The sequence below is a fragment of the Chaetodon trifascialis genome, chromosome 7 (assembly GCF_039877785.1).
Source record: "Chaetodon trifascialis isolate fChaTrf1 chromosome 7, fChaTrf1.hap1, whole genome shotgun sequence".
In the NCBI taxonomy this organism is placed as follows: Eukaryota; Metazoa; Chordata; class Actinopteri; order Chaetodontiformes; family Chaetodontidae; genus Chaetodon; species Chaetodon trifascialis.
In genome coordinates this window covers 29568381-29593926 of record NC_092062.1, presented here as the reverse complement: position 1 = coordinate 29593926, position 25546 = coordinate 29568381, and the positions used below count along the sequence as shown (strand labels likewise).

The window sequence follows — 25546 nt, the reverse complement described above, 5'->3', positions numbered from 1 at the left end:
GGAAGTAAACGCCCGCCGCGCGGAGTCATCCAGCAGATGAAAATAGACGGAGGTGGCGACAACTTCTCCTCCTCTGTCCTCCACCTCTCTCTGCGTAAAGCAGCGCCATGCTGTGCTGTAGTAGGATTCAAGCAGCCGTTTTCTGCTCACTTATCTTTTCTGGTGAGTATGTTAGCTGTCTAATAATAAGCCGGTTATTGTCTTTATCTCTGTGGTCGACGGGTCCCGTTACGTTGCGAGAGGTGACAGTTACGCCGAACTACATCTAAAAAGTGGCATGGCAAACATTACATGTCCCATTGGTTATAACTACACAGGCATTCCCCAGAGGACACACTTTAAGGGATTTTATTAACAAATTTCGTGTACTGGGAAAAATCAGTGTAACATCAATGCCGACAGGTGGGTTGATAGCATAGCGTGGGTGTAGCGTCACCTGCTCAGATCCAATTAAAAAAAGAAAAAGACACGAGCCGAATTGAAGGTCGGATCCTGTAGACTCACAGAGACGTGCTTTGCCTTGCTTTGCTCACTTTAGACGAGTATTCAAATAAAACAAGTAAAATTGAGATATTTTTGAATGAAGTTTGGCCTGGCTTCGTGGGAGCGCGCGGATTGACGTTTTTATTGTGTGAATGAGAAAATAAACGTAAAGCGCTTGTGAACGCAGACTATTTGTGTTTTGTTTACTGTTTGGTGATGTGTGTTTATGCTGTGTGACCGCCTTCAGTTTGGCCAGTTGAAGCATTGAATTGCATCAGCCGCATACTTCGCTTCAAAAGAGCATTAACTATCTAATACTTTAAAAGTCCAGTGACATTTTGCATCTGTGGTGCCTCAAACTAATGGCCACAATGTAAAGCATATACTAATATGTTATTCGGACACCATAATGTAGAGTATGAATAAAACTGTCAACGCTGCACAGAAAGTGGAAGCAGCCTGCAGGATTTCCCCGTGCTTTCCCTGAAGGTGGTTTCCAGTGTGAAAGAGAAACGAGATAATACAAAAGTCAGCTCTGGAAATTCCTACTATGAGTGATGTAAGTTGTTTGGTTACTATCATTAAACACAGAGTGAGCCAACAAGTTCCCTAAAGAAGTCTAAAACAACACGACTTCAAGGTTGTGTCTTCACATGCCACTGTTGTCAATATAATAATAATAATTATAATGATACAGCCCTCTTCAAGATTAAGCACAAGGTGTTCTCCACATTAAAGACACGATCATCAGATCCAGATCCACCATGTGGATTTAAATCTGATGTTTTCAGAGACAGAAGAGGGACGAACGTGATGACGGCTTCTACGCTCACTGATGGACTTCTGCTTTGGATTTGGTTGCAGAGGTTGTGATGGTGAACGCACAGGTGACGGAGAGCAGCTCGCCGTATTCCTGCTGTGGAAAACAACCTGCAGTTGAGTTCAGGCAGGAGTGTGAAAACACCTGGGATATCAATGACAAGGTAGAAAATACTCTGCACACACAACGCTGCAAAGAGCGACTCGCACGTTATTTTCAATCTGACGTTTCTCTGAACTTTCACTCAAGCCGATTCAAACAAGCCCAAAGAATACCTGAACAGGTGAAGACAAAACACCTGCAGCTGCAAACTGCCTTTTCAGTTCATATGAGCTAAAAGGCTTAAAACGCAAACACAAGGTCACGTTAACTTCAATGATAATTACTGTCCTGCAGCATACTGGCTGGATCGCCGTGAATTGTGGCTCAGACATGCGAGTTTCCTCTCAGGATGTGTTGTGATAACTTTACCATGCTGATTCATCATAGCGCCATCATCTGGTCATTTTACTGTTTACTTTGAGCAAACGGACAATAAAACTGACATTCCCGTGAGCCTCAGCTGGACTTTTGTGCTGATTAGCAAATGTTAGCATGCTAACGCACGAAGCTAAAATGATGAACGTGGTAAATATTTTACCTCAGTGTGTTAGCATAGCCAGCGTGAGCATGCTGCCATGCTAGTGTTAGCTGAAGCGCTGCTGAGCCTTAGCACAGCCTCACGGAGCTGCTAGCATGGCTGTAGACCTTTGTGCTCCCTGTTGACTGTGAAGTTCACTGCATTTACTGTCTTTTATTTGAGTGTCTGAGTGACAAATGAGAAGCAGAACAGGAACTGTGCTTCAAGAGGTCAAAAACTCCCTCAAAACGTGTCACGTCTAAGCTTAGGATGACGTATTAGTACCTGCAGATTCAACCTTTTTTCACCGTTCATGCAGTGATTTTTGTTTGTGGGGTTTCGTTCTTGCAGATCATCGCCCACTCCGTGGGTTCGGTCGGAGGTTGCATACCTCCCTGCAAGAAGATTGAAGGTGGAGTGATGACGCTGGACGAATGTGTGGATGTAAACGTCACCGTGGTGTGCCGCAACGTAGGTTCACCCACTTTTTAATACAGAAGGTTGACTTTATGTGGTTGGTGTTTCCAAACCCAGCACTCAGGTCAGATAACAGTCTGGGATGTCTTAATTTGGCCCAATGGGTGCACCCCAACCCCCGACACCAGCCAATCACATGTTACCAGCAGCATAGATGCTACTGAATGGTCACAGGAGTACTGCAGCCACGCTGTGTCTATATGATCCTCTCTCTTCCACGACCACATGGTGCTACTAGGAGTCATGACTCTAATGAGTATACAGGCCACAATTTAGCATATAATCGAGTATTTATAGAATATAGCTTGGAGAATATTCTTGATCCAAGATGAAACTGATCGAAGGGACTGGGAGAAAGAGGAACAATGAGAAATCCATCTGACTCTTCATCACCGTGGATTGATCAGTGGACACAGTTCGACGGCTGTTTGCTCGTAGATTCTAACTTCAGACCTGAGAGTCAGAAAAGGATCCGTGACTCAGGAAGACTGGACAAACGTATTCACCTAAACGTCCTCTGTGCTGGGGATGGAGACGGGGGATGGCAGCTTAACAAGGGGGATTTATCCCGCCTCTCCCCTATGGCTGCATAGTGACGGCAGCTGCTAGCCTTCCCACACACACACTGTATGCTGATGCTAACGCTTGCACATGTATCATTGAATTCTTAGTCAGGAAAACGTTAAAGTTGGTTGAGTTTAAAAAGACAAGTGGCTGGCGGGTGTAGTTCGGTAGAAAGAAAATAGTTCCTATGTGAAATTGCTCAAAACCAGGTCTGTGGATTGTCTGAGTCTGGAGAGAGACGCTGGATGTGAAGGATCTCATTTCACTCTTTACAGGAAATGAACGTTGCCGTCGAGAAACGGATCTACTACTACAGCCAACCGTGCTCTGGTTCCCAGTCAATCAAGACGGCGCCAGGACTTCAGGGTGGGTCTCCGTTAGCGCCGACAGGCTGATTCCTGACTGTTTGTGTAGATTACAGTTCAGTTTCCAGTCACATTCCTTCATCAAGAGATTTTCTACAGCTGTTAATGTCACCTGAAGGTTTAAAACACAAACAGAGGAGGAAATTTGGGGATTTTTTTTGGCAGCATTTCGGTGCTACGGCAGCCTCAGGGATCAGGGTACCTCATCATAATGTGCTAACGTTAGTATGCTAACTTTAGTATGCTAACGTTAGTATGCTGCTATAGTGTTAATACGCTCACAGCTATCAGCTAAATGCAGATGAATTAAACCATGGACACGTTTGATAAGGTAGCATTTAGCCGTGTAAGGCGTACTTTGAGATGATGCTAGCATGAGTGTGAGCAGGTGAGACTGAAATGAATCAGTTTTGTGTGTGATGGAGGTAAACTCTCACCTGTTGGTAACTGTTTCGTCGTTCTCTGCCTGCAGGGTTCGCCGGTCTGTCGCTGCTGGCTGCGCTGATTGGTGGATTGTTCGTGATGTAGATCAATCACTGAGAGCAGCCGGATTTTCCATTCACTGCTGCTGTTTATGGTACAGATCTCAGGGACGTTCCATTTGTGCTTTTTAGGAGCCTAAAACTTGCTTGTTGCTGCTTTCTTCAGAAAGGCTTTGAAACGCGGTTTGCTGCTCTCTCACTTTTAGGTGGCTTTTATTGTGAAGGGAACATATTTATAAACATATTTATCAGATCCCTTTTTTTAAAAAGCTTAAATCGCACACATCAGTATTTTGATCCTCTCCACAATGATGAAAATGATGTCGACTGAAAGCCTTTAGATTCTGCACTGACGTTTATGTCGACATGTCAAACATTAGAAATTCACCTCTTTTACTGCCAATTCACCGGTGCCTCTCTGTGGGCTGCATTTACTAAGAAACTGACTGAAAACAGGGTTTTCCAGTGTTATGAATTGGTCACGTCCTTCTTTTGTGTGATATTCTCAGTATTTAAAGCAGCGATAACTCTTTAATCGTAGTACTGTTACAGTTTTCTTGCTGTGCCGTCTGCATGTCGCCGCCATCTGCAGCTCGTCTGAATGTTTCGCACCACTTAGTAAATCCAGCCCTCGGAGCTCACAGAGCGACACAAACCATGTTCTGTGGACAGAAAAAGATTTTAACGAATGAAGAGTTTCTGATCAATTGGAGCACATCTGAAGTTACCCAGGATTTAGAAGTTTACATGCAGCTGAGAGACCAAATCACACATTTATGTTTGCATTCACCGCTCGGCCAAATTGATGTTTAGGACACGGTGATGTTCAGTACTCAGGATTTCTGTTAGCTAGCAAACAAACCAAATGTAACCCCACAAATAATAAGCTGATTGATTGATTGATTCCAGTCATGGCTGCCACAGGAGGCTGGTTCCTCAGCTTCAGCCTCACCTGTCTGTGTTTCTGTACCTGAAGGAGATGAAGTGAAACAGAATGCACTGACGACGCTATTAATCACTGTGACCTTCATCACCACAAATCAGCAGGGAGAGTCGCTGCAGTCCTGGAAAGAAGGTCAGGGAGCGCCGCGGCAGGAAGGAGCATCTGATTGTGTGCAAATGATTGGCCATAAAAGCACGACGGGTTGTTTGCAGACGACGGCACGTCACTCTTTTGTTGTGGCGCGAACTGTAGATGGAGGGCAGGAAGTGATTCTCTGCATGTTCAGCTCTACAATATCCAGAGGAGTCGGGTCCGATGACGGTGGAAATGGTGTAATGTTAGCTATTGTTTTAAATCTGTGGTGACAGATTTAAAGTCACTGCTACAAACAACACGACCAACACTTGTTAAATCAACGCTGTTTCACATCAAACAGCTGAACGTAAATAACGTACCGTGTCTCGTTTAGAGACAATCCTCGTCTTTAGTGGCGTTTCAGTGGACCTTTGCGAGCGGTTAACGTAACCGCGGCGCTGAATGTTTGTTGCTCTGTTAATCACAGGACAATAAAAGCAAAACAGTCATCTTGGAGCACTTTGGTGTCGAGGTCGTGGACCAACCGCTAACAGGAAAGGAGTTCACCTCCAGACTTTTGTCTGCTTTCATTTGTTTTTAGAGCAGAACGACGTCTGAACGAGCAGCCAGTTGTTTTATCTGCTGACTCAGAATCAGCAAAACCTTCAGTTCAGTTGAAAAATCTCTCCTCTTCATGACTTAAAGGTCACATCCAACGTGTGATCTGATTTTGTTTTACCTACCTCATAATTTCATTTTAACTTGCGCAGTAGGAACTTTCCTCCATTGCCGTTTTCACTTCCTGCCCTCCGTCTGAATTTAACGTCACGTGACTGCTGCATTCACGTTTAGCAAGAAGCATTAGCCTCTATTTTTAAATCACTCAGTGCCCACCTGACTTTACCTGAGCTGCTGGGGGAACTTAAACCACTTATGATGATGTCTGTCATATTTAGATGTCTGCTACATAATTATGTAAAACACTGTTTATGCACTTTCAAGAGGCCTGAAGTAAATATAAGCTATTTCCTTCTTTAAGATAAATTGTGTGTAAAGATGTGACTTTACCAGCACTTTAATTACTCTTTCCTTCTTTCTACAACACGACGTTTATCTGTCACAGTTGATCTCTTTATTTCCTCTCCTGTAAAGCTGCAGTGAGTCAGACGCGGCCGCAAACTTAGTCTAAAACTTCAGAAAATGAATCTTCAGCAGAGCGTGAAGAAGTCACAGTTCTGACATTAAGTCAAAGACGTCTGTGTGTTGTTGCAGAGATATCTACTGACGTTAGCATGCTAACCAGCTAGCTGCAGCCCGTCATGCCTGTAGTACCAGTTTATACCACAGGAGGCGATAGTCTGATAGTACAGCCCACTTTAGCTTCAGTTTTAGTTGAATTAATGTCTTCCCTGGATTCAATGTGAGGATATTCTGGTTCTGCAGGCCACTGATCCTCTTGCTGCTCGCCCAGTTTTCCTAAAACCGGCCTCAGTTGGTCTCAGACGTGTTCAGTCCTGATCAGACCGTGTTCGCTGGGTGCCTGCTGAACCCGGATCAGTTCTCTGCGGTTTAAATACCAACAAACCAGTCAGCTGATAGAGCCACCAGCTGCACTGGCCAACCAGCCAATGGCAGCTAATGGCTAATAGCTACAGCAAGAGTGGGCAGCAGTTAGCGAACACGCGGGCGGTACGCTGCCCCCTGTCTGTCTGGAGTGACCTCGACAGGTGGTCAGTTCTGACACACTGCGCCTTCAAATGTGACTTATTTGAAAACACGAGTGTTAGCTTTCTAGCTAATTTAACACTGAATGTAAACAGCTGTTTTTCAAACACTGGCCTCTGACATGAACTTAAGTAAACTTTTAGCTGTTTTTTTTTTTTGATGTGAAAATATTGAAGTTTCTCCCCCTGTGATGATGTCAGACATTTTTAAGTGGTTTAATTTACCTTCCAGCTGCTCTTAGTCCCTCAGATCAGGGAGTCTGGATCATAGATTGGACCTTGAAGCCCTCACGATGCTCTTTCCTGCTTCACGGCTGTCGTAGCCCTCGTTGATCACGTCACGCATTAAGCGTCCTGTTTACTGACAGATGCTTCGCTGCCGCCGCTGGAAACAGTGTCAGGTCATAAACAGTGACGCTCCATCAAAAAGCAGCCTGACTGAATCTCTGGAGGGCCAGTGAAGAGCCCAGAGCTGCAGTGTTAATATGCAAACTTTGGGAAAATAAGGTTTCTCTTTTTAACTTGTTTTTTAAACACTGAACTTATCATTTTTTTAGTATGCAGTTCTCCAACTCCGAACTGCTGAATGAAAAAATTGACATCAGCACCTCATGTTTCTCTGTACTGTATTTTCTACTCGTATTCATGTTTTTGTAATTATGTCTTCCTTCATTTTTGTTTTTATTCCCCTCATTTCAAAAGTACTGACAGACAGAAACTAAATCAACTCATGTCTGTTTATCCTCTGATGTGTTATTTCATACTGTATTGAATGAAAGTGTCTTCTTGCAGTGTTGCTGCTGCCTGCTCTACAAATACCGTTCACAAAATAATCAATAAAATCCATTTTCTGTAATCTGTCTGTCTCAGAATTTATTAACAGATTTGATGATGATTTCCACAGTATGTTTATGGATGACCTTCATTCAGATATTTATATTTATCTTGTGTTACTGAACGTGATCTAGAGGATAAAGTGGACGAATTATGTGACTTCACCGTAACATCAAATATGTGTAAACAACAAAATTCTCAAGTTTTTCTCTTTTGAGAAGTTTTAAATTTGTTGAAGTTAAAATTCACTTTTGTGTCATTTTGAGCTTAATTGTATCAGCAAGAAATATTTGGTCAGTATTTAATGTCAGCAGTGCTGTCAGCTCAATGCAGTAAAAGTACTGCAGTGTGTCAGCTCAATGCAGTAAAAGTACTGCAGTGTGTCAGCTTCATGCAGTAAAAGTACTGCAGTGTGTCAGCTTCATGCAGTAAAAGTACTGCGTGTGCAGTCAAATGTCTCCTGTCTCTGATTCTCTGTGACTTTATCAGTTTGTTGGTACTGAAGCTTCAATGTTAGAGCAGCATGTTAGTGTAGGAGCTGCTGCAGGTGGAGGTACTTTAAAAACTTCATATAGGTTCAACCTGAGGGTCCGGCCCCTCCAAAGGGTCATCAGATCGATCCGAGGGGTCGTCAGATGATCAATGGGAAAAGAAAGAAGAAGAAACTAATTTGATTCTTTTCTCTATTTGCTTTCTGTGAAATATTGGATAAATTGAAGTTATTTAAATGAAACCATTTGAGTTTGGAGGAAAATCTGAAAGGTGACGAGTAATCAGATTACTGGCCGGTCGTCTCACTGAGCTGTCATTGAGTTTTTGGCCAGCAGAGAGTCAGAGGTCTCGCTGTGATGGAGTCTTTCTGGGATATTTCTGAATTTTTCTTTCACGAGACGAGCGACAAACTGAAGACTCAGAGTAAAAAACATCAGACAGTTTATGTGAAACATTTCAGAGCACAGTACATGTATTTGAGATATTTTACAGAATATTTACATAAAGGATTTTTTTTTATTTTTGTTGATTTAATGAGAAAAAACAAAAACTAAACTGAAGGAATTATTTGTGTTTTTAGCAAACTGCATCCTGATCAAAACTGTTCGGATCTTTATGAGGTTAAAACGTCAAAGCTTCACCTGCGTCCTCGTCCGGCTCTTCTCTGGTTTCATTTGATTCCAAACCCGCCGCCGGGTGGGGCGCCTCTCGGAGCTCCACCCGGTGCTCCACCCGGCCCACTGACGTTTTCAACAACAGTCGATGAAGGATTGAATCGTTCGCAGCTTTTAAACAAACTATCGTCATAAATCTAGAAAACAACGTTTGGCTCATTTCTGAACCCCGCTCTGACGTCAGCTGGAGCTCGATGAGAAGAACCCGGACGTGAACCTTCTGGAACCTCACGGCGGTTCTCGTCGCTCGTGTTCACATCTTTGAGCTGACGGGTCCTTTGACCAGACCCTGCTCTTTGCGCATCACCGGCGCGTGGATGCTGCAGTCCCGCGCCTCGCAGAATCCCGGCACGCCGGCGATACCGACCGCGCCGAGCTGACCGACCGCACCGGGGAAGCCGCGGGGACCTCGGGGACCCTCCATGCCGTTTCTGGGTTCTGCTGGGTCACCTGGAAAACCTGCGGAGAGGAAACGATTAAATGTATAAACTTCCTGATTTGTGGAGCGTAATAAGTGATGGAAAAGCAGATGAACTGCTTCGCACCTCGGAGGCCTTGTGGTCCGTCAGGTCCTGGCAGGCCTTTACCTGGATCACCTGCGAGGCCTTTAGGTCCCTTTTCACCTGTTGACAGAAACACAAAGAGCTTCTGGGAGAAGCTGCAAACCTACAGAACTCAGGTCAGGAGCTGCGAGGGAAAACTTCTGTTTCCTCACTTCACTCCACGAATGTCAGGAGACAAATCACGACCGTCTGTGGTCTGAATGTGAATTATTGGACTGAAAAGAAGGAACCTGAGCCTGAAAAACAGAAGACGTACAGGATCTGTTAAAATGAAGACTGTACAAAGATCTGATCTGACCTCTGCTTCCCGGCGGACCTTCCTGTCCCTCCAGTCCTCGGTCACCTTGAACACCTCTGGCTCCCTTGGCTCCGGCTTTTCCTGCTTTACCCTGACAGGTGGAGGCAGAGGTGGTGTTAAATATTAGTACTTAACATTAGACCTTAATTCACAGAGCAGGGAGTCACACAGTAACTTGTGATTTGGTTGTATCAGGATTCTTCTCTGTTTTACTGCAGGATGATGAAAAAAGCAGGAATTCATTTATTCACTGTATCATAATGTGTTCATGTTGCATTGTTTATACATACGGCCATGCGACGGCCATAAACCTGAACCTTGACCCTGCACGTCTGCCGCCACTGAAATGTGATAAAGCAGCTTGTAAACGTTTGGGAGCCTTGTTTACTTCAGACTGTGGTGAGCGGCGTCTTCCTGCAGCAGGAAACCAGCTCGCAAAGCTCACACGCTCATGAAATCCAAACGTTAAATCCTCTCCCTTAGAAAATATCCATGTTCTGTTTTGATAAATTGCTGAGAAAGTGATCCTGAGTCGTCTGTCCTGCTTCTCTGGGTTTTACTGACATTTCTGGTCATTATAAAAGATCACTTTGAAGAAGATGAACCTTCATATGTCTCCTCTTGAAGTCTGGAGAACTGGACTAAGAACCGGAGAACTGGAGCGGGACTTACAGGCTTGCCTGGAGATCCCGCCACCCCTCGGGGTCCCGGGGGCCCGATGAGCGTGCGGTTGTTGATGGGGCAGCCCTGGGAGCACTTGGCCCGGATGGAGGCGGCGTACTGGGAGATCTGGGCTGTGACCACGCCCCTGCAGAGCTGCAGGACCTGCTCGTCAGTCAGACCGGGACCCTGCAGGACGAGTCAGTTCATCTTAAAACCAGGTTCAAACCCTCTGGAAAGTGAACTGCATGAAGAATAAAGCATCATGATGCACACGTGGGCCTTTCTGCTGCTTTATTTGTATTATTTAAAGATGTTGTATTAACCTGCATCACTTGAACTTCCTTCAGACTAACGACTGACAGAAGCTTGATCTGAGTTGCACTTGTGTTTGTTGGCGTGTGGTGAAAAAAGGAAATGAGATCAGACCCGAAACACTGGAGGGGATCCCTTTAAAAACCCTTAAACTAAACGGCTCTTCAGACTAAGCAGGAGATAAATTCAGAGGTTTTAACATCCTGATGACATGAACAGTCCTTCAGGTTTGCAGCTGTCACTCACAGAGGGACCCTGGACCCCTTTGGGTCCCGCTCGGCCTCTGACGCCCCCGTCGCCGATGGGGCCGCGCTCTCCTCTGGCGCCCGGGATGCCGGGCGGTCCCACGGGGCCGGGGTCACCATTACGACCGACGGCGCCTTTTGGTCCACGCTGTCCCAAAGAAAGAATGACAGGAAGGACGAAGAAGCAAAGATTAAGAGTTTGACAATTAAATGAGACTTTTAGGAGAACATACAAAAGACAGTTTGTGGTATTTTTGTCCCCTTCAAGTATGTACAAGTACACTCAAGTAATCGTTGAGTCCCAGTTGAGTAATACTTGAAGTGTAAATTGTTGATGAATTGGTGCAACTTCTTCCAAGTATACTGCAGTACTGCAGTGAAAACACACTCGCAGTACAACTGTACTACATCACCAGCGTTTTGGAAATACACATAAATATACTTCAAGTGAAGTGACATTAAAGTACAGCTAACAGTGTACTGCAAAGGACTTGAAAATATGATAAACAAAAATGTATTTTTGTTGTTTAAAGTTCGTAAAAAAACAAAACAAAACCCAAGAATAAGCTGTAAAAATAACCTTAATTTCTTTTTTAGGGGCCAAAACTTTATTTTATAAAAAATAAAGAAGTCGTGCTTTTATTTTAAAAGCAGCAACTTTTGTTTCAAGCATTTCTTTTGTCCTTTGTGTTCCACATTGCTGAGTAACACCAGGCGTTAGATGGAGCCCGCAGTGCCTGGTTCACGCCTCCACTGCGTCAGATGTGTTTGTTTTTCTGTGACGTCGCAGAGCAAACAGCGAGTGAACACCTGTCCTTTGTCTCCACGGCCGCCGCTGCTTCCCTGAAAGGAACGGAGACGGAAGAAACTCATCAGCCAGTAAATCCCAGCGGGGGGGGGGGCAGGAAGTGAAATGGAGAGTTTCGTCATCAGACTGGAAACAGGTAAAATTACCTTTTGTCCCTTCACGCCTTTCAGAGCCTTCCTCCCTGCTGCGCCCTGCAGGAAGTAGAAAAACACCCACAAAATGTGACACCAGCGGCAGCATGTGAGCGATACTTTGAGCTTCATCAAAGGTCGTCTGATAGTAAACACCTGCTCGTAAAACAGGAAAGACGACGTACAAAAGAAGAAGTCGACAGACGAGGGGAAACTCCCGTCTGGGCTTTATTAAGGTCACGACTGCCAAGAGGACGAGATGCTTGAATCTGACTGAGCTTCGATGAGCAGAAGATAAATGTCTGCTCGAGTTATCGCTTCCTGTCTTCTCAGTTCAGCTTCAGACTACACGAAACTATGGAGTCTACCTTTACTTAAGTAAAGGTACAAATACTGCGGTGTAGAAATACTCTGTTACAACACAAGATTTAAAAGTATTAGCATCAAAGTATACTTCAAGTACCAAAAGTAAAAGTCCTCATTATGCAGAACGACCTATTTCAGGGTGGTGTGTGTTTCACTGTGGGACTGTTGGTGCGTGACTCTTCATCACTTCAATGACTTCATGTTTCACTGTAGCAGTGATCAATCAATCAATCAACCAATAAAATCATCTGCACCTTAACCTACAATAACACATCATGTGTTTTCATCTTATTTTGTATGACTACTCTGCAAAGTCACTAGTACTGTAACTAAAGTTAAGTAGTGGAGTAAAAAATACAATTACTTTACTGAACTGAGTACTTTGTGCTCTGATTGACCCTTTGAGTCATCGCTTCAGTGTTACAGCTCGTTCTCTCCGACGGTTTGTTCGATGTTTGATGGATCGTTGCTGCTCACCTGTTCACCCTGAGGTCCCGTCTCACCTTTGGAGCCCTGGAACAGAAACGAACGCATCATCAACTGAACACGCAACCTGAAGACACACCTTCACTCCAAACAACAGCAAACAATTCAGAGACGAAGAGGCTCGTGACTGTCTTTCACTTTAAGATAAGATAAGATAAGATAAGATAAGATAAGATAAGATAAGATAAGATAAGATAAGATAAGATAAGATAAGAATAATATTGATGAGCTGCTTTAGCTGCTTTCCCACTGTTGTGTTAACTGATTCCAGATTGTGCTGAAGATGTTCAGACCTCAGTGATGTCTGATATTTAATAAATCTAATTTCCCTGCCGTGGGATCAATAAAGCTCTATCTTATCTTATCTTATCTTAAAAGGTGGACTGGGTCGTTCATTGCGTTGTGGTCTGAGCGTCGTGTGAACCCACAGTCTGGCCCTGCAGGCCCTTTGGTCCTTGTTTTCCTGGCACTCCGGCATCTCCTCGCTCCCCCTGAGCTCCCTGTTGAGCGAATGGACAGAAAAATACTCAATCAATCAACGTGATCGATCCGTGATGAGGACATTAAGTGTGTGCATGTTGGTTTCATTGTCTTTATTGTTTCTCTTCTCTCCTTTTATAAAAAGTAAAGGAAAGCAAACAGAATCAAAACGAGAACAGAAATTCAATAAAATATTTTTACAAAAAAAGGAAATTAAGACAAGAAAAGAAGAGTAAGACACAAACTGGCAAAGAGAGAAAAGTTCAAAAGAGGAAGTAAAAGAGCTTCACGGTTAAAATCCCTTTGGGGGACTTCACCTTCATGTCTCTAAATGTCAAACTGTCCAATATGAAGAACCGCTTTGTTTTCAGGGACTTTTTCTGGCTGCTCTGGTTATTTGCCTGTTATGAATTACTGAGCTGTAACTTTGGACTTAACGGTGCTGAGACACTGAAATGATGATGAGAGACAGTCAGTCTCACAGATCTGCTCACAGTATGAATCTTTGACGAGAGGTTTGGGGTTTTTTCTGGGTTTGACTCTGAACTGATAGAAAACTTTCAGCCTCTGAGAAATGCCTCTTTGACCTCTCGACATTAAAACGAGTGTCGGCCTCATCCTCGGCCCATCTCGTCTGGAGTACCACAGGGCTCCACATTAGGCCCGTTATGCTTTTCTCAAATATGCTTCATTTCATCCCCTACAACCTGTCCAATGTAAGCAATGCTTGCACATGAACCAGGTGGTCCTCGCTGCTTCACTGTGACTCTCTGCTGAGTTGCTTTGAGGATATAAAGATCTGGATTGGAACAAGCCTCCGACGGCTAAAAGGGAAAAACTGATCAATGAATAATCACCTGTTCTCTTCACTTGTACTTCTTCTGCTGCTGACTTCTCTACAAACACTGGATTGATCTGAAACTCTGCACTGACTGGAACCAGGTTATTGATCCCCTGCTGACCAATCACTGCTCTTCATTCCAGCTACATATTATAATCATTACGGCTCACTCTGCATCCACAGTTATTGGTTCTCATGCTTTAATGTATTGATGGACGGTCAGCGTTAGTATGTTAAATGTTGTCTGTAAATGAACTGACTGACTGACGTGTAAAAAAAGTTGACAGATGTTTCATCCTCTCCAGATGTGGCGTCTGGTCGTTCAGTGAAACTCTGGATTAAATTACTTCCCTGTTTTTTTTTCTTCCCCTTGTCAATGTCAAAACAAGTAACGAGCCTCCTCAGAACTGAACTCTGGGAAATTTCTCCAGAGATTCAGTAGAACTGACGATGGTTTTAGTTACGTGATGTGATCGTTAAAGGTCATCAGAAATTTACCACCATTACTGACATCATTAGAAATAAGTCTGTAGGTAAATGATTAGCAGATCTTCCTTGCTGACCCGTGATTGGCCGCTCTGTGTCACAGTATCCGGTTTGACTACTCATGTCTGAGGTACAGTGTTGCCAGGACGGGTTTTGAGGATGGGGTTAAAAATCATCATACAGGTGTCCTGAAGTGAGTATTTAAAGAAAATGAGTCACAGCTTTCATTTTCATTCTGTGAGTACAATCAGATGTGAGCTGAGTAAACATCCTGAGCTGAAGAGATGAAATGATTCACTTTCACTTTTCTCTTTCACTCCCCTCTTCAGACATGTCCATTTATTTCAAATCTAGCTTCATTTGTTGGGGTGACACAAACCTCTCACATTCAGTGAAGGTGATGTTATTAATGTATCTGTGCTCAGATGCACAGAGACGTGACTTCCTCTTATAAAACTCCAATAACATAAATCCCAGGAGGCTAGTTTTGCATTTGAGAGGGCAGTGCTGCGGCCATCTACCTCGACCAACCGGTCGAGGCAGTTCCTTGCCGCTGTCACCAAGTGCTTGCTCATGGGGGAATTGTTGGTTTCTTTGTAGATAAAAGAGCTTGGTCTGTACCAGCTCTGTATGGAAAGTGTCCTGAGACAACTTCTGTTGTGATTTGGCGCTATACAAATAAAATTCAATTGAATTGAATTATTTTACTGACACCCTTCAGCTGTACTGTGCAGAGTTCACAGAGGTCGTCCTCTCAGGACGGGATCTGTGAATAAAGCAAAGTCCTCCCAGAACATGTTGTAATCACAGGAAAGCCCTTCTGTTCAACAGAAACTGCACAGATTACTGCCTCCTTCCCTCATCCTCCTCCTAACTTCCCTTTTCTGGTCAGCAGGGAAACTGACGACATGCACAGAAACCCAAAGGGAATGATGACCACTGAGGCAGCAGAGGCGGAGATTTCCAAAGAGTGACTGTTAAAACCTGTTGTCTCCAGGCTGGGATCACTGGGGCCACGCTCGGCGAGAGCCACAGAAGACTCTTCACATCTGTTTCCACATGTGAAACCTGCAGCTCTGTGCAAAGCCAGGTCTCCTCAGACTCCGTTTCAAGCTGCGCACGATGTCTCGGACACTTTCCATGACGATCACCCATCTCTTCACAATGATGAGTCAGGAATCAAACCTGCGACTTTAGAGGTCCAGGACAGCTCATTCCACTCACCGCAGCGCCCACTCTGCCTCGAAGTCCTCGCACACCGCGATCCCCTTTGCTGCCCTGCAGACGGACAACAGACGTTAAGACACGGAGGTGAAGTTCAGCAGTTTGTTCATCCAACAGGTTTATTTCACAGGAGACGTTTTGACGTGTTACCAGCAAACTAAGACCAGGACCAACAGCAGGACCCTGAAACTAAATGGAATTCAGCCATTGTTCAGTTTATGAAGCAGCAGCGACAGACAATCACACGCTGCGTGTTGACATTTAGACATCTGACGTCCGAATCCTCGTGTCATGACTCATCATCTAAGAAGAATAACGCGGTCAGACAGCGAAGCGGGCGACGTCTCATCAGCTGTCCACAGTCCCTGCAGACATTTTATCTCCATGACTGACGTGAAATTCTTCTGGCTGAATCACCGGCTCAAACTAAACAACAAAAAAACCCCAAAATCAAAGCGGCCCCGGAGTGGATCCCAGCAAGGGACATCCAATCAGAGAGCTTCTGCTTTGTGGTTCATGCAGAAATAACTGAATTTCTCTGAAAAAGCACAAACATTTCAAACTAATGGATATAACACAGCTGAACAGCAGATGTGTGTATACAGTATACTGACTGTATACTTATATATATGTATATAGACTTCACTTTATGACACAAATTGAGCTGATTAACTAAAACTGAAGAAGTCTGAGGTGAAAAAAAGTGAACGTGGCCTTGGTGGTGACCGACGACCTCGATATGTGTTTGTAGTTTCTGCTGATTATTTCAGGGCCAATCTGAACTAAACGTTTCTGTAAACTACAATGTAAATCTCTTTGGGATGAATGGAGCAGTTCGGCATCGATGGCGTCTGTACATCCATCTCCGCTGTGTCGATGCAGGGGCCATGATGGTCGTTACCTTGGCACCAAACAGTCCAGGCTCTCCCATCACGCCCGGGACTCCCACAGCGCCCTGAAGACACAAACAGCAGCGATGAGCGAGAGTCTGCAGCAACCAGGAAGTAAACATGACGGACGCTTCGTAGAGATCTGTGACCAACTCACGTCTTCCCCGGGCTCGCCGTCGCTGCCGGGCAGGCCGTCCTGACCTGGAGAGCCCTGAGAGACAAAAGGAGACAAGGGAACTTAAGCTGGGAGGAAACACGAGCAGCTCGTTTCACAGACTGAAAGATGTGGAACGCTCCAAAAACACCTGTTTGGATCGTTCCACAGGTAAACAGGTGAGAAGATTGTGGTTGGGTATGAAAGGCTCAGTCGATCATAGAGGATGGAGTGAGGATGAAGGAGATGAACACATGAAGCTGCTGTCAGCGAACAGTCTGATTATTGATGATTGATTCTGGTTGGATTTACGTCACACAGACTGATGACGCACTACAACGTGTGAACAAAGTGTGCTTGTTAAAGATTAGCTCGCGTCAGCGCAGCAACCAGCTGAAACTGGTCTGCTGTCCATTGAAAGGTGGACAGACTGCATCCAGACGTGCTTTGTTTGTCCAGCCCAGAGGCGACAGCAGCTGGAGCAGCTCAGCCCTCAGCACGATGAACACTACGGACGGATCTTCATCTGTTTAGCGAGCAGCTCAGCCGCAGACAGCAGTGTGAGCTGAACGCTCTGAAGAGGCAGTAAGAAGACACATTCGCCTTCACTCCTGCTTTTCCTTTCTTTGCTTCGGCTCTGAGCAGCCTTCAGCTCTCTGCGGCTGACCTTTTGCTTTCAGTTGTGAGCTTTCACGCTCTGCATTAACCACGACACGTTTTCCTCTCCTCATGTTTTGGTGTTGATGTACAGCATCAGGAAAAACAGTGCAGAGGCTGAATTTTTCTTGATTCCCACAAAGCTCACAGCAGCAGAGAGATCTTTGGGAAATTTCTGAGACTCAACCCTGCTGCAGTCATCTCATGTGTGTGTCAGCGGTGCTGTCCAGAGGAGGCGACAGCACTGATGAAGGCACGGTGACCATTGTTTTAGTATCTGCTCGCTTCCAGTTTCTGCTTTGCTCTGATTGCATCACAATCAGTCATCTGAGTCTCACCAGTCCTGACCGAGCAAAGGGAAAGGAAAAGTAGAAAAGCTCGACGAGCTATTCTGGTATCTTTCTCACTCAAAGTGAAAGTTTCAGGGGCAGAAAGAAAACTTCAGAATATTTCAAAGCTGCTAGAAATCTCATGTGAAACATACAGACAGACGGTCCATCCTCATGATAAACTACAATGAATGACATGACAGTCATCGTCAGTCTTCATCCTGAAATTTAATGATTCACATGATGTGGACCTGCGTTCTGTCCCCATGAGGAGGGACAGTCCCCACAACATGACTGTGTAAACAGATGAATGTCCCCACAACGTGAGGAATACATGGCCACACACACACACACAGTCACACACACACACACACACACACACACACACACACACACACACACACACACACACACACACACACACACTATCAGACAAAAACTCGTACACACCCACACAGTCATGCCTCTCACACATACAAGTGCACACAAGCGTGCACAAGCACGCATGCATGCACGCACACATGCGCACGCGTGTGCACACACACACACACACTCTCTCAGTGATATTTAACACTAAACTGCAGTAATAAGGTGAAAACTGTGTTTGTACCTTTGGTCCAGCGGGTCCGGTGGCTCCCGGCTGTCCAGGATAACCCTGAGGAGGACAGACAGGAAAGACTCTATTTGTCCTAAGTGTCCCATGATATGAAAGGGATTCTGTCCTCAGAGGAATCGCCTCTGAAGACCTTTTTAATTTAGTGCAATCCTTTACATCTGACCGTGAGACCGTCTCACGGAGGACAGACAGATTGAGGATCATTTCTTACTGTGTATCCTCTGTCGCCGACGTCCCCTGGAAACCCGGGAGCTCCGGTCTGACCCTGCAGGAGAAGACGGGACGTTAGAGACGTTCAGCTCTGACCTCGGTCGACCTCTGCTGGTGAGCAGGAGGACTACCGACAGCAGTCTGGCTTTTTGGCTTTGAGCTGCTAGGCTGCAGGGACGCGACATTCACACGTTCATCAGCTCCAGGTTTTATCTCCATACCTTCAGTCCATCTCGTCCACGAGGACCCTCTTCGCCTTCGCTGCCATGAGACCCCTGAACACAGAGGCAGTCGAGTGAAAAGAGAGGGAAGGGTTGGAAACAGACGGTAAAAACAGAAATGAATAAACAAAAACAGCAGAAATGTACGATGATTCCTCAAACTAACACAACAAATGTTTCTACGGGAAAGCAGAGGAAAGACTCAGACCCAGTCAGAGGACATCTGCGGGATCCCTCGTTAACTTCAGTCGTATTATCTGACTGACTTTGTCTTTATTTGACATCATGAAACATCTGCAAAGCTCTTCGTGTGAAGGACAGCTGACAGTAATGCAGTTTAGCTTCACTGCTTCAAACTGAAATATGAATAAAAGAAATAAAAATGTCTAAATGTGTCTTTTCCTCACCTTGATACCTTTACCTCCCTTTGGTCCTGGACGTCCAGGATCACCACGAGGGCCCTGAAACAAGCAAACACACGACGATGAAAAGTGTGTGTGTGTGTGTGTGTGTGTGTGTGTGTGTGTGTGTGTGTGACTTTACAGCTTCTAATTCAACTAATAAGAACATTAATCTATATGTGATGTATGTATTCTAATATTAAATGACAAACCTGTGTTTGCGCTCCTGTCATTTATGCTCACATCGGTCTTACAACTTTTTACTTTGTTTACTTTTCAACTGTGTACTAGTACAAACACAGTATTTATCATCCATACTGAGGACAGTATTTTTACAACCTGTACATGATGTACATATACACAGTTTTATATTTTCTATCCTTTGATCCGTCTGTGCCACTGTGTCTTGTTTGTGTCTTTGTTTAATACTTTGCTGACTTTCCCCAGCCTGTGATCAATAAAGTTTTACCTTATCTTATCTTATCTTATGAAATCCTCAGACAGACGCTGCAGGAATGCTTACGGTGCTGCAAACGGCTGCATGTTCAAAGTTCATACAGTCAGTTTTGATCGTGAGTTCTGACATAAATCCTGTTTGTGCTCGATGCTGAAGTGAGAAATAAAAGTGAGACGAGTTTGAAAAGAGCGAACGAGAATTAAAAACTGTGGCTGTCGGCCGGTAAACCCCAAATTCACCGGCAGCCTCAGCTGCTGAGGTGAAGGTGCCTCCATGACGGCAGGTGGAGGAAGCGAAAGTCTGGGTGATTTCCGGCCGTGTGAAGGGACAAACGCTGGATCAACAGATGAAGGTCACCTGGATCTTCACACAAACCGACAGGTGTTTCCCGACGCTGGCATCAGCTGCCTCTTACCGCCTCATGTTTAATCTCCTGTCTCTGCTGCAGACGCTAAGTGACCGCGAGGCTGTAATTGTTTTCATGAACAGAGCTCTGCTGACGTCTGATCTCCAGAGGATCGCTCTCATTACGTCTCAGCGTCTGTAACCGAGGCACTCTTTAATCCTTTCAGGTGGTTTTATGGAGAATAATCATCAAACACTTTATTCACAAAACACAAAATACTAAAATATTAATATTAAAATTAGGAATAAGATTCTTTTCCTTCTACGTCTATCTGGTGAATAATTGGTCTTTACAGTTTTGTCTTTAAGGAGGACTGTGTCTGTGTGTGTGTGTGTGTGTGTGTGTGTGTGTGTGTGTGTGTGTGTTAGTTATAAAATAGGAAGAAATGGGGACGGACGAATGTTGTTTCCTTACAGTCTCACCAAGACCTCCGACTCCTCCGCGGGGTCCCTCCATGCCGAAGTCACCCTGCCGACAGGAAGACGTCAGGTTTCATTAAAACATCTGCTGCAGCTGTTCATGATGCCGTGGTGACGATTAAAAGTGAGAGGATCAGGTCTGACCAGGACAGTGTTTCTACTCGTGACCAGAATATTTAAAAATACGTTAAAAACTGTCATTTGGACATTTGCATTGAAGAATTTGACCAATTCAACGGTAAAATGAATACAATCCATTTAAAACCAATAGAATTCATTTGGATAAAAGATGAAAATGTAGAAATCTGTGAAGCATCATGAAGAAAAGATTTAATCACACAAACAGCATCATTACATTTCAGTTTGAGACAGAATTCATCGTACAGTTAAAGCATTTCAGACACCTGCATTCAGATTAAAGGTGTGTGTGTGTGTGTGTGTGTGTGTGTGTGTGTGTGTGTGCGTATGTGTGCGTGTGTGTGTGCGTGTGCGTGTGTGTGTGCGTGTGTGCGCGCGCGGGCGCTTACCTTCAGACCTGCCTCTCCGTGCTCACCTGGGTCTCCTGGAAGTCCAGGTTCTCCCTGTTGACGACGTAAGATTGAGACTCAGCACGTTTATTAATCCTCTTTATGTTAAACCCTGACGGATCGTTTCGTTGGAATCATCTATGAAAGAGTTTCTTTATGTTTCATTTTTACTGTAGATTTTCACGTGATCCTTTCAGCTCCGCGGCTCAGCCAGCGGACCCCCGCTGTGGGCGGTCAGTGAACTCACCATGGCTCCAGAGAAACCGGAAGCTCCGTCATCTCCTTCGGGCCCAGCGTCGCCCTGCGGGACGAGAGGTCAGAGGTCAAAAGCACAAATAAACAAACAGCAACAGAAAACGTGAAGTGTTTGTGAGTTTTGAGGACTTTAAGTTCGTTCAGTGTTTTTGTTTTTTTATCTGTTTTTACTTTCACTTTTATTTCCTCGTTGGTTTTAGTCTCATTTTCACTTTCCTTCAGTTTGTTCCTTCAGCCAATTTCACCTTCACTTTGTGTTTCCTGTCGTCACGACAGGTCTATCAAGCGTAAGTCATGTGATTGACTAACCACTGGCCCAGTGTCTCCTCTTCTTCCCTGAACTCCTTTGGTTCCTTTATAACCCTAAAAAACAACAAAACAAACGAGAGGTGAGATGAAACTCCAGCGAGCTCTGCACTCAGCTGCGACTCTTCCAGTATTCAGCTTTTCTGTGCTGTCGTAATGTTTCAGCCTCTCACCTCTCTGCCCTGAGCTCCTGGCTCGCTGGTTTTACCCTGCAGACCTCTGGATCCCTGACAGGAAACAGAAGAAGAAGAAATCAAGTCAAACGTACGCGTCCGTTCCTGGTGTGTACATGCAGACAAACTGTGGAAATGAATGAACTGAATGCACTGCAGTGCAGCTACAGAGCAGGACGTTAACGTCCCAGCAGGGCAGGACAGGAGTCTTTGTCTCGTCAGTTGAGACATTAAATGTCGTGTTTCTTCGTGGCTGCCAGCAGCGCTTCAGTGCAGGGAGTAAAATGAGTCGGTACCTTCGGCCCTGCGAAGCCGGCGAATCCCGGCTCTCCGGGTTCACAGTCGCACTCTGTCGGCCCCTCCTCCCCCAGAGCGGCGTCACCCCCAGACTCCTCCGAGGAGTCGGTGTCTGGTCCTGCAGGAGGATACTCGTACGGGAGCTGAAACACAGTATCACACCACGGGGGGCATGAAAACGCTCCCTGTGGACTGTCTGCAGGTGAAATCTGCATCACAAAACCAATAAAATGGGAGACGAAGAATTTCACTTCACGTTCACGAAACCTACGACCTAAAGTCTCCTTCATCGTTACGTGTTGAAATTAAGTACGAAAGGTGTCTGGAAAAGAAAAACACATGAATGCAAACGCTGCCTCGGTCTGCACTTCTGTCCCTTCATCATATGAAGACAAACTGACTTAAATTCAGAGCCATGAGGGAGCACACAGGCTGCCTGACGAGACGTCTGAAGGTCTTCATGGTGTGTTTTTCTGCTACTTCTGCTACTGAGCTCTCATCCTGTCTTACTGTGCTGGTTGAAGTTCATGCTCTTCAGCCAGTTTAATACTACTAAAACTATAAGTCCTGTCTTTTCACACCTTATTATTATCTCCACTGAATCAGTGAGCGATGACAGCTCTGCGTCTGCTTTGTGTGAAGACTTCAACAAACTTGAAAAGGTCAGAATTTGTTCATGTGTTCAAACTTCAGCTTCATTCACACGAGGTTCAAAGTGAAGGGAAGCTGCAGTCAAACTGTTTTAGTTGAACTTTCATGTGCAGATCCTTTTCGCCTGGACGCACTCTGAAGCTCATGTGGATGATCGAAAGCTCCAGAACAGCTGCTAAATGGACCCTGTGGCGAGCCGAGGCTGGAGCTGCTGACCCCCGTGAAGACCCCCAGCCTCAGCGGCCGTACCTGCATGGACTCTGTGTCCTCCTTGGCGTAGTGGGACTCGGCGGTGGTGGCGTAGGGGAAGGCGTCCTCTGTGATCATGGTGACCTGTGTGGGGGCGGGACCGTAGGGGTCGTAGTCCCCCTCCTCGGGCCTCTGGTCGTAGCTGTGAGTCGGCTCAGGTGGGTACTCTGATGGAGACGAGGGGACAACATTGAGACTGGTGGCTCTCGGGCTGAAGGCCAGTGGTCCGTGCTCTGACTCGGACGTCTACCAGCAGTCACAGTTAAGACATGAGCAGAAGCTGCTGGTCATAGAGGGTCAGCTCAGAGGAACCCGTAAAGATCACCTGGATGAGGAGGGGCCCGGCTGTCATAGCGGTCTACCACGGAGCCTTCATAGGTGTGTTCCTCACCTGGACACACATGAACACAGCTGGTCAGACCTGGTTCTGTGATTGGTCCACATGTGAGCGGCTCGTTGGTCTAGGGGTATGATTCTCGCTTCGGGTGCGAGAGGTCCCGGGTTCAAATCCCGGACGAGCCCTCGAGACAAATATTACTTCTAAAAACTACAATGTGGAGCGAAACGCAGTGACAACATGATGAAACACAAAGCTGCTTCACAGAAAATGAAGTGCAGGAAAAACGTCAGAGCAGCAGTTTTAACGTTGATGAGGGATTTACAGGCTCATCTCACTGCTTTCAAACACAACTTCCAGAAATAAATTTCACCATCTTACAGCCCGTGAGCTTATTCTGAACATCCATCATCAACTTAAAACGACAAGTGAACGTGCGAGCTCGGACTATCCATACTGTCCCATCACAGCGGTGTGTGGCGGCTCTGACCCGAGTGGTATCCAGAATATTCCTCCTGGCCGAGAGACGAGACGACACACATGAGCAGCAGCAGCAGGCCTGAGAGCAGAGACGCCTGCAGGGGACAAAAGACACACAGCACAGTTCGCTCAGTCCTGATCCAGCACCAAGACCAGCACAGACCGCATCGGTCCGACACATCAGCTCCTCAAATCTGGATCGATATATAGACAAAACATTTACTGGCAACTATGTTGATGATTGATTGATTATCATCAATTTTAAGGCAGAAATGCCAAAAATTCACTGGTTCCCACTGATGAGATACGAGGGTTTTCTGCTTTTCTAAAACAAGAACTGGTTTGTTAAGATGCTCATTTCACAGCAAATGTTATTAATTAATCTGCGTATTGATCGATTTGATCATCCTCTGATCAGGTGACCTGAGGGTTTCTAACTGACTTTGCAGTGAGGTCATTTACAGACAAACAAACAAAACTACATAAAAAATCATTTCAGCGTGCACTGAAGGACAACGCGTCCTGGCTGCACATCATTAGCATGAAAAAATGAATTTCTAAATAAAAGACACATTTTAAAGTCTTGCTCGAGCTAAAAGACACTAAAGAAACACATCAAAAGAAAAATCCTTCCAGAGGCCACATAAAAGCACGAAACACAAACAAACCTTTGGATTTTTGCTCGATGAAAGACTTCACAGATGTTGGGAGTTAAATAAATGACATTCTGGTTGTCATATTGGAGATGGAGGATTATTCAGGGTCACCTCACTGTTAATGGCTAACCATAAAACATGATTAATGATCATGTCCCCTGAGCGTCCTCTGAGGCCGGGGACGACCACCGGTGTTCTTGGTGGGGGTATAAGGGATCAAAAGGTCTGGACTGCTTCAAAAAAACGAGTAATACAACTTTAAAATGCATTGTAAAAGTGACATGGAGGGAGTGGAGGGAGGTAAATGAGGGGGAAACAGTCTCGCCTGTGGGAACCAATCAAAAACCTCTATAGGGGTCCAAGCATGCAAGAAGCAAGAATCGTGACAAGAGCGGTTTTATTTATGCTGGCTTTTGTTTTTAATACCCAAACTAACCTGAAGTGGGCATAAACACCCACATAAGCATAAATCCAACACTGTGGAGGACACTGTGGAGGACGCTGTGGAGACAATGAACCGATGACCTGCAGGACCTCCGGGGCAGTGAGGTGAGACATCAGCTCTCCTTCACGCTCTTTCATATTTAACATGCTCTCATGGATATTTGGGGTTTGGTATATAAAAATCTTCATCCTGTACAATGAAAATTCCACCTGCATTATTTTCACCAGGATCATAGTTAACCTTTCAGAATAAAAGTCACTCAGTTGAGTCCACTTCAATTGGTTTTTATACAAATCAACACCAAGTCCCTGTAAGCTCAGACGTCCTTATGACGAGTCCTTCAAGAGAAAATGATGAAATAAAACCTCTGCTGTGCACTGAAGAGCAACACGGATAAAAATCTGCTTTTTCATTGACTGCAGTGGGACACGATCCTCAGACATGTCCCCCTCAGCACAGCTCCACAGAGGCTGGATGAGCTGCAGAAGGGCCATCTAATACTCTGAAAGACTAATTTAAGACCAGATATAAAGCCGTTACCAAAGGCTTCAGCTGGGCTCTCGGTGAGTGTGTCAGGTGACTGAAGGTTCAGGAGTTTTCCAGGCTTTAAAGCCTCCACAGTGCTGCTGAATGACCAGCTGAGCTAACAAAGACGAAGAAGGTCTGCTAACATTTTAATGAGGAAATGAACACGTCATAGTTCCACACTTCAGGTGACGATGACGCCACCTTAAAAGCCCACAGTACAAACAAATCCCTGCTGGGTCACTTCTGCTTTCTGAACCTTTGAAGTGCAGAAAATCAAAAGTCCATCAGCTTTTTTTCCATTTACCAGCTAAACCTGAACACCTGAGCGGCGTCTCATTAACTGTAAGCAGCCCACGTTGAAACTGCTCCACTTTCTCTCCAGAGAAACAGATTTCACTTTAATCCCAGTTGATCCAGATCAGCTAAA

At 45.2% G+C, this 25546-nt stretch overlaps 1 protein-coding gene, 1 long non-coding RNA gene and 1 other non-coding gene across 3 annotated transcripts; 2 read left to right on the top strand and 1 right to left on the bottom strand.

The window, feature by feature from the left end:
* Positions 1-2193: 2193 nt before the first annotated feature.
* LOC139333312 (uncharacterized) lies at positions 2194-3912 on the top strand. Its single transcript, XR_011602320.1, has 3 exons — positions 2194-2393; positions 3239-3329; positions 3801-3912. It is a non-coding gene; the product is annotated as an uncharacterized lncRNA (long non-coding RNA).
* A 4417-nt stretch (positions 3913-8329) lies between these two features.
* Positions 8330-23663, bottom strand: LOC139333284 (collagen alpha-2(IX) chain). Its single transcript, XM_070965551.1, has 25 exons — positions 23501-23663; positions 22999-23064; positions 22674-22840; positions 21773-21916; positions 21477-21530; positions 21307-21360; positions 20990-21043; positions 20743-20796; positions 20211-20264; positions 18940-18993; positions 18533-18586; positions 18313-18366; positions 18096-18140; positions 16503-16556; positions 16357-16410; positions 15456-15509; positions 12853-12924; positions 12416-12451; positions 11588-11632; positions 11444-11476; positions 10635-10781; positions 10086-10262; positions 9414-9504; positions 9098-9175; positions 8330-9011 (listed from the first exon to the last, which is right to left on the bottom strand). The coding sequence occupies exons 1-25, from the start codon at positions 23550-23552 to the stop codon at positions 8806-8808; spliced, it is 1953 nt and encodes a 650-aa protein (XP_070821652.1). The 5' UTR covers positions 23553-23663; the 3' UTR covers positions 8330-8805.
* trnap-cgg (transfer RNA proline (anticodon CGG)) lies at positions 23124-23195 on the top strand. The gene has a single exon. It is a non-coding gene; the product is annotated as a tRNA-Pro (tRNA).
* Positions 23664-25546: the final 1883 nt, after the last annotated feature.